This window comes from Lynx rufus, unplaced genomic scaffold, assembly GCF_022079265.1.
Source record: "Lynx rufus isolate CCGP_SWC_20201006 ecotype Redwood Valley unplaced genomic scaffold, mLynRuf1.p SCAF_2, whole genome shotgun sequence".
NCBI lineage: Eukaryota > Metazoa > Chordata > Mammalia > Carnivora > Felidae > Lynx > Lynx rufus.
In genome coordinates this window covers 103,743,148-103,756,657 of record NW_025814834.1, presented here as the reverse complement: position 1 = coordinate 103,756,657, position 13,510 = coordinate 103,743,148, and the positions used below count along the sequence as shown (strand labels likewise).

The 13,510-nt window shown below is 35.9% G+C and overlaps 1 protein-coding gene and 1 pseudogene across 1 annotated transcript in view; one reads left to right on the top strand and one right to left on the bottom strand.

Annotated features, from left to right (window-relative positions):
* EPB41L5 (erythrocyte membrane protein band 4.1 like 5) overlaps positions 1–13,510 on the bottom strand; it is a 136,655-nt gene that overhangs the window by 64,664 nt on the left and 58,481 nt on the right. Inside the window, exons 12-16 of the mRNA XM_047085645.1 lie at positions 13,054–13,223; positions 11,766–11,872; positions 9,925–9,952; positions 2,534–2,576; positions 1,973–2,088 (exon numbers count right to left, since the gene is read on the bottom strand). Coding sequence (XP_046941601.1) covers positions 1,973–2,088; positions 2,534–2,576; positions 9,925–9,952; positions 11,766–11,872; positions 13,054–13,223 — 464 coding nt within the window. The remainder of the gene's footprint in view (positions 1–1,972; positions 2,089–2,533; positions 2,577–9,924; positions 9,953–11,765; positions 11,873–13,053; positions 13,224–13,510) is intronic.
* Positions 7,863–8,436, top strand: LOC124516349 (vacuolar ATPase assembly integral membrane protein VMA21-like; annotated as a pseudogene).

The window sequence follows — 13,510 nt, the reverse complement described above, 5'->3', positions numbered from 1 at the left end:
TCTAAATATCTACATTACTGATTATCAAATCATTTACTGAAATAATGGTGCCATTTAGAACATACTAGCAAGAGAAAGCTAAACAACTGAATGTGAAGTAGGTTTAGATTAAGATGGTTAAAATTTATCTACCTGATTATAGTCTATTATTCTGCCCAATTGTTCAAATCTAGGGAGCATTTCCAAATTTTATTAACTTATCACTTTCTAAAGGAGGACTGTTTTATATTCACTTAAAAGCATTAATAACAAGCAAAGCATGCAGAAACAAAAAGTGAAATAGAAAATGCACTTTAAATTCAGGCTGGGGAATCCATTAGCTCCAAAACAGATCAGTTGTGTATTCAGTTCCACACCACTGCTGACATACACTGAGACTCATTAGGTTTTCAGGATCATCATTTTACTCCATTTCAGCAAAGGAGGTCTCAGCAGAAGTAAATGAAGGAAGGACACATAGCTCCAAATTTTTCATTTCCCTTGAAATTCAATACTCTCAGATTCAGTATTGTCTATTTCTAAAGGTTGTATCAAAGGAACTTAGGGCCTAATGAATCAAATTAAACAGATTTAAATATGTGCCCATGAAAATCAGAAAACTCAATAAAGATTTAGTGTCATAATATAGTATAAAAAAAAAAAAACACCAGAAAACAAAAAAAACAGACTCTCATTCCATATTAGTATAAAAGGTAAGCATGTATTAAGGCAGTTCTTTTATAGTTTGAAGTCTCAGTACTGGTTTCCTTGCCAACAGACTTGGTGTTAATATCAAGGCAATAAAACATAGCTGCTTACTGGAGCTGTGTGTTCAGCAAGAAACTGAAGAACTGTTTCTAATGGCTTAAGAAAATAAAGACTAAAATGTGATATTTAGAAGCCTCACTGTTTATACTTGAAGTGTGTGTCCACATGCACACACATACACAAAGTTCTCCTACCACACTCTCAGGTAAAAGGAAAAGGGGGGAAAAAGGGGGGGGGGAATTCCCTCAATCTCAGAAAGTAATCAAATTATTTGGAACTGAGGTAAAAATATGCCCAACCATGAAGAGCAAAGCACCTTGCAAGTTAGTTAAGCCAAAATAACAGTGAAAAACAATTACATAGCAAAGACTGAAAATAATCACCAACCACTGTTGACCCACCACCATGAAGGAAGAACTGGTTGCACAGAAAGCTGACCAAAACCTTGAGATCACCACAGAAACTCATTAGATTTCAGGTATAAATAAACTAAGAGCAAGAGAAAAAAAGAGAAAAATCCTATAAATTATCAAGGTTCATTTCACAGACATACAACTTGAACAAATGATGCAACCAACATGACCATTTAATCAAATAATTCCCTACGAACCCTCCAAGCCACATATATTTATTTGGGAAACAACGAACCCTACTGATTACAGTCCAATAAGCCACAAAGTATTCATATTTGTGTATGAATCTAAAAAAAGACCCTGGAAATCTAAGCAAATGAAAGATCTTCTCTATCATCAGATTCTCTCTCCAATCCCCAAAATGGAGTATTTCATGTTTTATTAGATTAGAATCATGTTTCCCTTTTGGCTTTATCTTCAGTCTCTAATGAAAAAACTCATCCAAAACAGTAGTGTTATGTTGTGTGGAATAACATATAGCAAACACATTTTCTTTATGGATCCGGAAAAGGTTCTACTGGACTAGCACTGAAGTCGTTTCAAACAGAGAACCAGCCATCAGTCTCCCAATCATACTAACCAAAATAAGGAGAGCTGATCAATGTTTTTCAATTAAATAACTGCATTCCATTCTTCACTTATATCCCTTGTTTTCCCAATTCCATTCTGACTGTTCAATAATATGTTTCTGTTCAGCTTACAAATATGAATAATTTGCTTTCAATCATTTAACGTGTTCTAAGATTATGGGTTGGGAATTTAGAATACATTAAGCAAGTAACATTTTATTCTGGTTTAAGGAGTTAACAAACCATTTCCTGTCATGCTGGTCTGTTCCAGGATTCCTTGGAAGATTCTCTATCTCTGCCAGCACAGGACCAGAGGGAACAGAAGGAACCACAGGTAGAGTAGATTTCACAGCCCAAGCCTTTGGACAGAAATTATAAAAATCATCTATTTTACTTACATAAAAGACTTCGTCACCTATAAACAGAACATTAAAATGGAATACTATTTACATATTGAACAAATAAAGTGTAAACAAATGCTTGAATGTTATAGACGACCTTAGAGATAACAATAATCTATCTAAAAGATCTATCTCTAAAAGAGATAAATAATAATCTATCAGTGTCTTATTCATTTTATAGGATTTACAGGAACAGAAAATGTTCTATAGGATACCTGTCCCATTTATAACATCATAGATAATAAAATAACAGAGGGTTTCATTTTTGAGCCACTTTACAGATAAGAAAAACACACAAAACTTTCCTGAAGTTATACCACTATGAAAATTCAATTAATAATACCACTATATGTCATAATTAACTACAGTGTTCTAGTGCTTTAGAAGCTTAAGATGATCTTACCTGTTGGGAGCCATTACTCTGAGCGGAAACATTATTGTGAACACTGTAATGGGGAAAAACATCTATTAAAAAACCATATATAAAATTCTAGGGCTTCACACTGTAAGATAACACATATACTAATGAAAGCAGCTTTATTTTTAAAGACATTGATTGTTTTGTTGCAAATAAAAGTTACTGTTGGTTCCAAAACTAAGAATGTAAGATGCTCAGAAAACATTTGCTTTCGTAGACAAACACTTGTTTTTCTATGATCTGCTCATTTGAGATTTGTATATACCTGTATTTTAACTGTGCTTTAAATATGTAGTTCACTACTAATCTTATTCATTGGACAGGATCTGTCAAAGATAGCAAAATGAAGAGCAGCACAAATGATTCCTTAAATTCAAGGCATTAAGCACAAATATCCACATGAACTTATCTGTGCCACTTCTTTTGTTTTTTTTTTTTTTTTCAACGTTTTATTTTTATTTTTGGGACAGAGAGAGACAGAGCACGAATGGGGGAGGGGCAGAGAGAGAGGGAGACACAGAACCGGAAACAGGCTCCAGGCTCTGAGCCATCAGCCCAGAGCCCGACGCGGGGCTCAAACTCACGGACCGCGAGATCGTGACCTGGCTGAAGTCGGACGCTTAACCGACTGCGCCACCCAGGCGCCCCGCCACTTCTTTTGTATATTCACACCCTCTCACAAGATCTTCCAGTGTCATCAACAGCTCAGCATTTTATAACCCAAAAGACCTTAGTACAAACTTAAAATTAGAAACCTTTCTGTATACTTTCTGCTCCAAATAACTTATAAATGTGTCTTTAAATTTTTAGCTTAGGCTGTACTCATTTTCCCTGCTCCATCCCTTCCCCCCCAAAAGCACTTGAAAACCCCAATCTTGGGGTGCCTGGGTGGCTCAGCTGGTTAAGTGAGCAACTTTGGCTCAGGTCATGATCTCACAGTTCGTGAGATCAAGCCCTGCATCAGGCTCTGTGCTGACAGCTCAGAGCCTGGAGCCTGCTTTAGATTCTGTGTCTCCATCTCTCTCTGCCCCTCCCCTGCTTGTCTGTCTCAAAAATAAATAAACATTAAAAAAATAATAATAAAAAAATAAAAACTCCAATTTATAACAAAATAAAAACAAACCTCAGAGCAACTTAAAAAAAATTCAATAAAATAACTCAAAAATGACATATTATCACAACAAAACGAGGGAAAAAAAAGAGTTTACTAACTTCACACTTTCCAACATCTAACATAAGCATACTTGCATGTATGAGGTAAAGAATTCAACTAAGGCAACTGAAAAATATATTCAAAATAATGTATGTATGTATGTATGTATGTGTATACATATATATACACACACATATATATGTATATATGTGTGTGTATATATATATTTACATACATACATGTAAGTATATGTGTATATGTATATGTTTACATACAAATATATGCATAAAATTCCTTGAAAGTGAGAAAATAATCTACAGATTTAACAAGAGCACTATGTCCCAGGAAAATGAGATAGAGAGTTAAATGCATTCAACCCATTATTATTAAAATACTGATTTTCAAGGATAAGGAAAGAATACTTAAGGTACCCCAAGAAAATTAAAAGGAAATCACTGCCAGTATCTGGCTGGCATAGACTTCTCCATAGCAATACTCAGTATCATACCGAGCCACAATGTCATTCTAGTAAAAGGAAACACGCAAAGCTTCTCAAACCAAACTCTTAATACAATATCTAAGAGCCTTTCTTAAAGGGGTGAGAAGAAAACAAACACTCTCTGATGAAAGGCAACAAATTAAGAAAAGATCTCAAGAATGAAGAGCCCTTGCTAAAAGACTAGATAATGAAAAGTGAACCCATTTTATAGCTTATCATTTTATTACCTACATCTCCATTACAAGTTGAGTCACCAGAACTTGCACTAGCATTGACTGGGTTCAAATTCAAGCCGTGCCACTACCAGTAGCTAGTTCTGCTCTCTAAACTTAAGGTTCTTCATCTGCGTGAAACTGTTACAGGAGGATTAAATGCATTAATATTAGCAAAACACAAATAAAACTGATGAAAAAAAGCTTTAAAAAAAATACCAGTTAGTGTGTAACTTTTGTCAAGACAATCGTAAAGTATATACTTGTCAGGTACGATTTCTTTTGACTAATGCTACTGTTCCCAGAACACATTATGCTGGTTTAAGTAACCATAATCCCAAATATTATGAAATCTCATCCAACCTGCTTGGCTGGATGATCCCCTTGGTTACTCTTTGAAGCTTTTTCTTTAAGTGAGAATAACTCCAGCAGGTGATGAATAAAGATGAATAATAACATTAAAAAAAGTACTTATAATAAGTGATCTTAACTGGATCATAGTTCCTGGTTTCTAAAAATTTGAAATGTAGAAAGCACTATTTTCTCATAATTACATTCTTTCACTTCCACTAATATAAAAGTGAAACACTTCTCATTACTGACCTTATCCCAGTTTCCCCTTTCAAAGGAACACCTACAATACCTGACCCCTTTTGCTCCTATACTCTGTATTCATCATTTCCTCCATCATTTTTTCTTTTCTTTTCTTTTCCACCTTCAAGATTCTGTCTGCTAAACCTGTACAAAAAGTACCAATCACTGCAATGTGGACTATCCTTTAAAATGTCACCTCTTCTTAGGATATCTATATTAGTCAAGGCTCATGGGGAATAGTTAGGAGATAAAATAGTACAAGGAAAACGACTGACATCAGCCAATTTAAAAACCTGTTACTCAAATAGGCACAGTACAAGGTCAAGAAGCTTTTTAGGTCAAATAGCTGTGCTTTTTCAAACAGTCCTGTTTTCCATGGTTCACTGGAGCAAAACTGTTCATGCAAACAGAACTACAAGGGCAAGAATGAAAGGGTATTCATGCCAGTCCAAACTCAGGTCCTCTCAAGCAGTGTTATGTAGACTGGTAAATAACCTTCAGGAGAGCAGGGTCCCCCTCTACATTTAATTTCTAAAAGCTTATTACAAAAAATAATAAAAATAAAATATCATTATTTAAGTATCCCATTTCTGGTGCAGTTTCCAGAGCCAAAAGCATTATTCAAGGAAAGAAAAGAAAATTTTGTCATTAAATTAATCTAAATTCTAGGAAAGAGATTATAAAGCTATACTCAAGTTTTGGGTCAGAAACGTGTATTTCAAAAAATTTTTAAAGAAGGATAAATTCTTGCAAACAAAAACCTTAATTTCAACTATATATTATTGCTTGAATACTTTTACATTTCTGCTAAATTCACTGGGTTGTCATCTTTATTTTAAGCTCTAATATGCTGTACTAGCCTCTTTTTCAGGTTAAGTAAGACATGATTCATTAAACAAAAAACAAATAAAATAGTTTAAAAAGTATAGAATGCCTCTAACATTGCTCCATCATCTTTCTTAAAAGCCTAGCTTATAAATAACTACAATGAAAATAAAAGTACAACTCACAAAAAGCAGAAAATTGTTTTTTACCTAATTAAAAATTCACAATAGAGAAAATCACTTACTTCCTCCTTACTCTATTCATTTATTTATATTTAACAACCTACTGACAGCTAAAGAAACATCAGAAGAATCCTTATTCAAGAAGCAGAGTATTTTTATGGTGAATCACTAATCAGCCTGACTCTAATGGCTTTCTAAGTGTGGAGGGAAGGGGAAAAACTGAATAGGACATCTCAAGGAGAGGCTGGCCATACTCAGCACCCCACAACAAATAATTTCTACTTCTGAAGAAGCTCGAGTCACACATCTGCCATATAAGAGTAGACAAGTTCAAAAGAGTTAATTAGATTTACAAGTACGTCCTGAATCTGAGACACTCCAAGAGACTGGCACATAGTAATAGTTGAAAAACATTATATGAAACTATACACTGTAATATACACTATTAAAATTGAGTCATCAAAAGTAGGACTTCTAGAATGGTGGTTTGAGGACCCTTCCTGCCTGTGAAACAAACATTTTAGCTGGTGAAAATTATTAAAAAACAATCATTAAAAAGCATACATCAGTGAATAAGCCATTTATTCAAGGAAATCTACTGAATCTCAGAGCTGAGTCTGGCATTTGAGCCACAATTTGCTCCCCTTCCCCATTCCCCCAAGTTCAATGTGGTGGAAGCTTTACTTCACGTGAGTGCAGCCAAGAAGACAGAGCTCTCTCCAGGCAATCCAGACTTTAAATCAGCTATTTTAAAGATGTTCAAGAACGAAAAAACCAAATCTAAAGAAGTAAGTTGGAAACACTGTCTCCATAAAAAGAAAATATCTCTTGGGGCATCTGAGTGACTCAGTCAGTTAAGTGTCTGGCTTTGGCTCAGGTTATGATCTCATGGTTCATGAGTTCAAGCCCATATTGGGCTGCTGTCAGCACAGAGCCTGCTACAGATCCTCTGTCCTTCTCTCTCTGGCCCTACCCCACTCACATGTGCATGCTGTCTCTCTCTCAAAAATAAATACACCTTAAAAAAAAATGAAAGTATTTCAAAGTGTATAAAAAAAGATAATACCATTAAACAGAGAATTTACACATAAGAATCAAACAGAAATTCTTGAGTTGAAATGTACAAGAACTGAAATTTAAAAATTCACTGAAAGAACACAACACCAGGTTTGAGCAGGTTGAAGAATCAATGACTTGAAGACAGGTCAACTGAAATGATCTATTTCTGAGTAACAGAAAGAAAAAGAATGAAGAAAAATGAACAGAGACTCCAGTACCTGTGGGACACCATCAAATGTAGCAACGTGCATGTAATGGGAGTCCCAGAAGAAGAGGAAAGGAAGGAACAAAAAGATAATCTGAAGACATAATCGCTGAGAACTTCCCAAATTTGATAAAAATAATATACCAGGGAAAAGCAACCAGAAGAGGGGTCCCTGGGTGGCTCAGTTGGTTGAGCTTCCAATTCTTGATTTTGGCTCAGGTCATGATCTCATGATCATAGTAATGAGCCCCACAACAGGCTCCACGCTGGTTGTGAAGCCTGTTTAAGAGTCTCTCTCCCTAACCCTCTGACCCTCTCCCACTCATTCACACATGCACTCTCTCTCTCCCTCAAAAAATAATAAAAAATAAAGTCAGACATTTAAAAAACAAAAAGAAAAAAAGAGAGAGAAAAGCAACCAGAAGAGAACTGGACTGTCAATACTTGTATCAAACTTCAAAACAAAAAAATTACTAAAGGGCACATCCAGCGTGGCATGCTTTTGTGGGCCTTCAGTCGAGCAGACCCAGTGCGGTTTGCTGAGCCCCGCTACCTCCGATCACCTGCTGTAGACTTGGCTGCACCATGGAGCACCTTGACAAAGCAGCGCTAAATGCACTACAGCCGCCCAACTTCAGAAATTAAAGTTCAGGGGTGCCTGGGTGGCGCAGTTGGTTAAGTGACTGACTTCAGCTCAGGTCATGATTTCATGGTCCGTGAATTTGAGCCCCACGTCAGGCTCTGTGCTGACAGCTCAGAGCCTGGAGCCTGCTTCAGATTCTGTGTCTCCCTCTCTCTGTTCCTCCCCTGCTTGTGCTCTGTTTCTCAAAAATAAATAAATGTTAAAAAAAGAAAAAAAAAAAAGAAAAAAATGAAAGTTTATTAGCATCTACCCTGAAGACGCTCCTGTTCTTCACAGCTTTAATGATCACTGTACCTCGTGGGTTGTATTTCACGACTAAATCTTATGCTTTTGAAGGCGCCTTTGGGATGTCCAATAAGGACAGCTATTTTTATGCTGCTATTGTTGCGGTGGTCATCATCCATGTGGTGTTGGTCCTTTTGTTTATGTGGCCTGGAATGAAGGCTCACGACAGTGGCGTGAAGACAAACAGGATTAAATCGAACATCACCTTTTGATAGCATTAAATTGATTTTTTAAAATGGTAAATGCGCCTGGGATATTGATGATTTCAATAAACTTGAGGCCATGTTAAAATCAATAATAATAATTTTAAAAAATAAAACAAAAAAATTACTAGAGAAAAAGAGTGACTTTTTATCATAAGAGAGTCAAACAATTATAAATACATATGCACTTAACAAAAGCCCCAAACTGAAAGAATTGGAAGAGAGCAATACACAACTAAGCAACAGTAACTGGAGGTTTCACAACCTTACTCTTAATAATGGATAGAATTAGCAAAAAGGTTAACAATGAAATAGAAGTCCTGAGCAGTATTACACCAAGTAGACCTAACAGACATTTACAGAACATAACATTCAATAACGGCAGAATATCCATTCTTCTCAAGTGCATATAGACCATTTTCTGGAATAAGCCATAGGCTAAACCATAAAACAAGTTTCTTTATAAGGATCAACATCATACAAAGTATGTTCTCTAACCATGTGGAATAAAAGCACACACACACAAAAAAAAATAAGAGAGGAATAGTTAAGATATTCACAAATATGTGGAAATCAAGGAACACATTCCCAAGTAACCAACGGGTCAAAGAAGAAATCAAGAGAAACAGGAAAATAATTTGGGATAAATGAAAATACAACATACCAAACTTACAGAATGTGATTAAAGCAGCGCTTGGAAGAAAATCTATAGCAATAAATGTTACGCTAAAAAAGAATAAAGACCTCAAATAACCTAATTTCCCACCTTAAGACACTAGAAAAAGAAAAGCAAACTAAACCTAAAGCAAGCATAAGAAATGAAATAATATAGCAGAGAGAAAATCAATAAACTTGAAAAATGAATAAGAATCAATGAAACCAAAAGCTGGTTCTTTGAAACAGCCTACAAAATGGACAAACTTTTACCTAAACTAACCAAGGTGGGGGGGATGGGGAGGGGACCCTCAAATTACTAAAATTAGAAATGAATGAGGAGGGGTGCCTGGGTGGCTCAGTCAGTTGAGAGTCTGACTCTTAATTTTGGCTCAGGTCATGATCTCGTGGTTCGTGGGTTCAAGCCCTGCATTGGGCTCTGCACTGACGGCATAATGTTAGTGAGCCAAATCCAGCAACATGTAATATAAAGAATTATACACCATGACAAAGTGGGGGTTATCCCAGGAATAAAATTAATTGCTTATCTGCAAATAAAACTTTGTTCTTTGAGCTCCCTGTGTGCAAGAATCCTAATTTATTCATCTTTATATCCTCAGTCACAGGCCAATAACAAATGTAGGTCATTCTCATTATAAATAGTATATCCACCCCCCAACCCAGTCTTTATTTCTAAACTGCTCTGTCAATTTTATCTGGCATTACATCTGTTCCCTGCTATATTCCCAATGCTAAGGAACAACTTAATACGTTGACAGGTCTTCAACAAGTATTTGTTTAATTAATGACAGCAACTACATGAATTCTAAAACATGTTCCTAAGTTGTAAGACACTACTCACCTGAATTCTTCAGGTTTTGCTGTACTTGCTGACATGGGGAAAAAAAGAAAAAGAAAAGAAAACATCCCATTAGTTTCCTCTTATATGGTAAGCTGCTTCACTATTCATAAAAGTAAATCTGGACTGGTTGTTTTAGGTTTGTTTATTTATTTTGAGAGAGAGAGAGGGAGTAAGCAGGAGCGGAGCAGAAAGAGAGTGAGAAAGAGAATCCCTAGCAGGCTCCCCACCATCAGTGAGGAGCCCAACTCAGGGCCTGAACCCATGAACTGTGAGATCATGACCCGAGCTGAAACCAAGAGTCAGATGCTTAATCACACAGGCACCCAGGACTGTTTTTTCAAGCCATGTTTCCCAACTATAGATTTAAAAACCTTCCTTTGATAAAATGTTCTAGGATTCACATCACTAAAATCAATAGTGACAATTATTTCCATTTTAAAAATAAAGCAATAAAATAAATACCATCTTCTTTTAAAACAGAACCACCTGCAAGCCTCCTAGAGTGAGTTATGTGACAACAAAATAGAACATGAGAGGTGACTCAGGGTTTTAAACCATCACAAACTAAAATGGTCTCATTAATAGCTATATATTATTTGATTTATAGCCACAAAACTTATGAATATAAATCAGTTTTTTAAGTCAAACATCAGATCATGTTACTGGACAACTGGGATGACCCTAACATCAGATATACTTAAAATTCAATCTGTATTTTGATATAAACTTAGATTCAAAACCAAACACAAGTTTTAGTTTAAAATCAAGCTTTTTATTACATAAATTAAATGTACAATAAATTTAAACACTATTTAACAGAATGTTATTATAATGTTATACGAAATAACATTTTTTAAGTTTATTTTGAGAGTGAGAGAGAGGGAGCACATGCACGTGCATGTGCACAAGTGGGGGAGGGGCTGAGAGAAAAGAAGAGAGCATCTCAAGCAGGTTCTGCACTGCCGGTCCAGAGCTGGACTTGGGGATCAAACCCACAAACATGAGATCATGACCTGAGCTGAAATCAAAGAGTTGGACGCTCAATCAACTGAGCCACCCAGATGCCCCTTGGCATAATTTTTACTTAAAATGTATTCATCGTAAACCAGTGGTTTTTTTTAAAGTTCCTAAAGACATTTGAGAGTTGTTTTTTTTTTTTTTTTTTTTTTTTTTTTAAGTAAACTCCACACCCAGCATCGAGCCCAACTCAGGCTTGAACACAAGACTCAGATCAAGACCTGAACTGAGACCAAGAGTCAGATGCTTGGGGTGCCTGGTTATCTCAGTCAGTTAAGCATCTGACTCTTGATTTATGCTCAGGTCATGATCTCAGGGTTTGTGAGATCGAGCCCAGCGTCGAGCCCAGCATCAGGCTGTGAGCTGACAGCACAGAGCTGGCCTGGGATTCTCACCCCCTCCCTCTGTCCTTCCCTTGTATGTGTGCTCTCTCTCAAAATAAATAAACAGCAAACAAAAAAAAGATGCTTAACTGACTGAGCCACCAGGCGCCCTGAGAGATTATTATGAATGCAAAAATCAGGAAGTCAAAAAGGGAAGGGAAGGTGTTAATCTACAGAACTAAAATAGCACAAACAAAAACTGAACACAAATTCAAAATAGTGTCTGAACTGGGATTAACACAAAGTTTAATCTCAGCAACAACATAAGCAATTTTTCCATTTTCTTATATTGATTCTGTCATAACCAAAGTTAATTAACAAGGGCACTTTAGTTGACTGGAATAAGCTTAAGGTTCAGATAACTTCCTTTCAAGTAAACAATACCAGCACACAACGGACTGTCAAGGAAGAACTGTCCTTTGAAACAGGACTGCATCTCACCTTTCATTTGTAGAGTTCGTCGAGAATATCGTTTGCTGGGTCTTCTTTCAAAGGATGTTGATCTTCTTGCTTTATTGGTTTTTGTGGTCTGATACTCAGTTTTCCCACTAAAATAAATGAGGCATATTAACAAGAATAAGAGAATTTGAGGCCTACAGTAATCAGATACACATGAGAAAAAGTCTATATTAAGACTGTCCTTAAAAGAACCCGCCTGAGCTTCATCCTGAAGGAACTACGACGAACAGGCTTGATGTCTGTCTTTACCACATCATTCTTCTACTCTTTAGGCTTGTGCGAAATACGCAACGTACAAATTATATTGTTTTTTTTCTTAAACATGCATATAACTAAGAATATACTGAGTAAGTTTGGGATATCTGTACTCTTATGCAACTCTTTTCCCATCCTTATTCATTTACCTCATGCAAAATATGCAATTAACTCAAGATTTTCTGTTATTTATTCTAATTGTGATACATTTTTCAGATAATTTTCCAGAAATATTTACAACTATTTTCCCATTCTCTTTGATTTGCATTTAAATTCTGTTAAGAAAATGCCTCCTCACTTTTAATATAGGTAGAATAGAGCTCTACTTACATGAATCCCACCCACACAATCAACTATCAACAATATGGAATAGTATCCATTCCTACTTTAAATCACAGTGACTCTCATGACATGCTGAAAACTCCTAATGATCTACTCTCAGGTAAACCAAAACATTTCTAATTTATGACCAACACACAAGGAGTCTATAAAAATAACTTCATTTTTATAAAGGACCAGAAATGTTACTCAGATGCATTTCCCACTCAGCGCACAATACCTTTTTCTATATGGTATTCAGCTAATGGATGGAGACTCTTTAAAAACTCTTATTATATGAATTTAAATGGACGATTAATATATAAAGTAAATGTCAAGAGGGATACAGAATCCATTATATCATTACAATGTTTTATTGGCTATTCAAGAAACTACAACCACGCTGTCAGCATGGAGCCTGCATGGGATTCTGTCTCTCCCCCTCTCTGTCCCTCCCCTGTTTGCTCTCTGTAGCTCTCAAAATAAATAAAAATAAACTTTAAGAAAAATGAAATTACAACCCATAACAATACCACTTTGTCTTTTAATCTGGCCAGTGGAAAACATTGGAAACCACTTTGTTTCTATGCCTTGGTTTCTACATCTGTAAAATGAGAGGTCAGCCTAAACTTTTTGCTTTATGAAAGAACAGATATTCTTTCATATGAAAATTATGAAAGCAGATATTGACATTCACCTATATCTAAATCGTGATCCTAGTCGAATAAATCCCGATCGATGAGAACTCTTTTGGACTGGGCCTCGGAGGCGAAAGAAGGCATGATGTTCCACAGCACATTTCCATAAATGTTTGCACGCTTTTGGATGATCCAATCTAAAGACAAATGTATGCTCCTGCTCTTTGCCCTGGAAAAAAAAAAAAGGATGTAAAGAGAGGTAATTATTAGGTTAAACAGTCCTTTCTGTCCCTTGTTACTCAGCTATAAATACAATCACAGCAATACCAAGAACAGAATAATAAAGCATCTAGTTTGCTCCCGGAAACTAAGACATTCTCTATAGCTACCTACATAAAAAGGCAGAGTTGAAATCAAGCTGTCCACTTTCACAGCCAATATAAAATTATTCCTAAGAGGGTCATCTCTACTTACATGATCTCATTTCTTAGAGAAACATAAAAATGAGGCTTTATT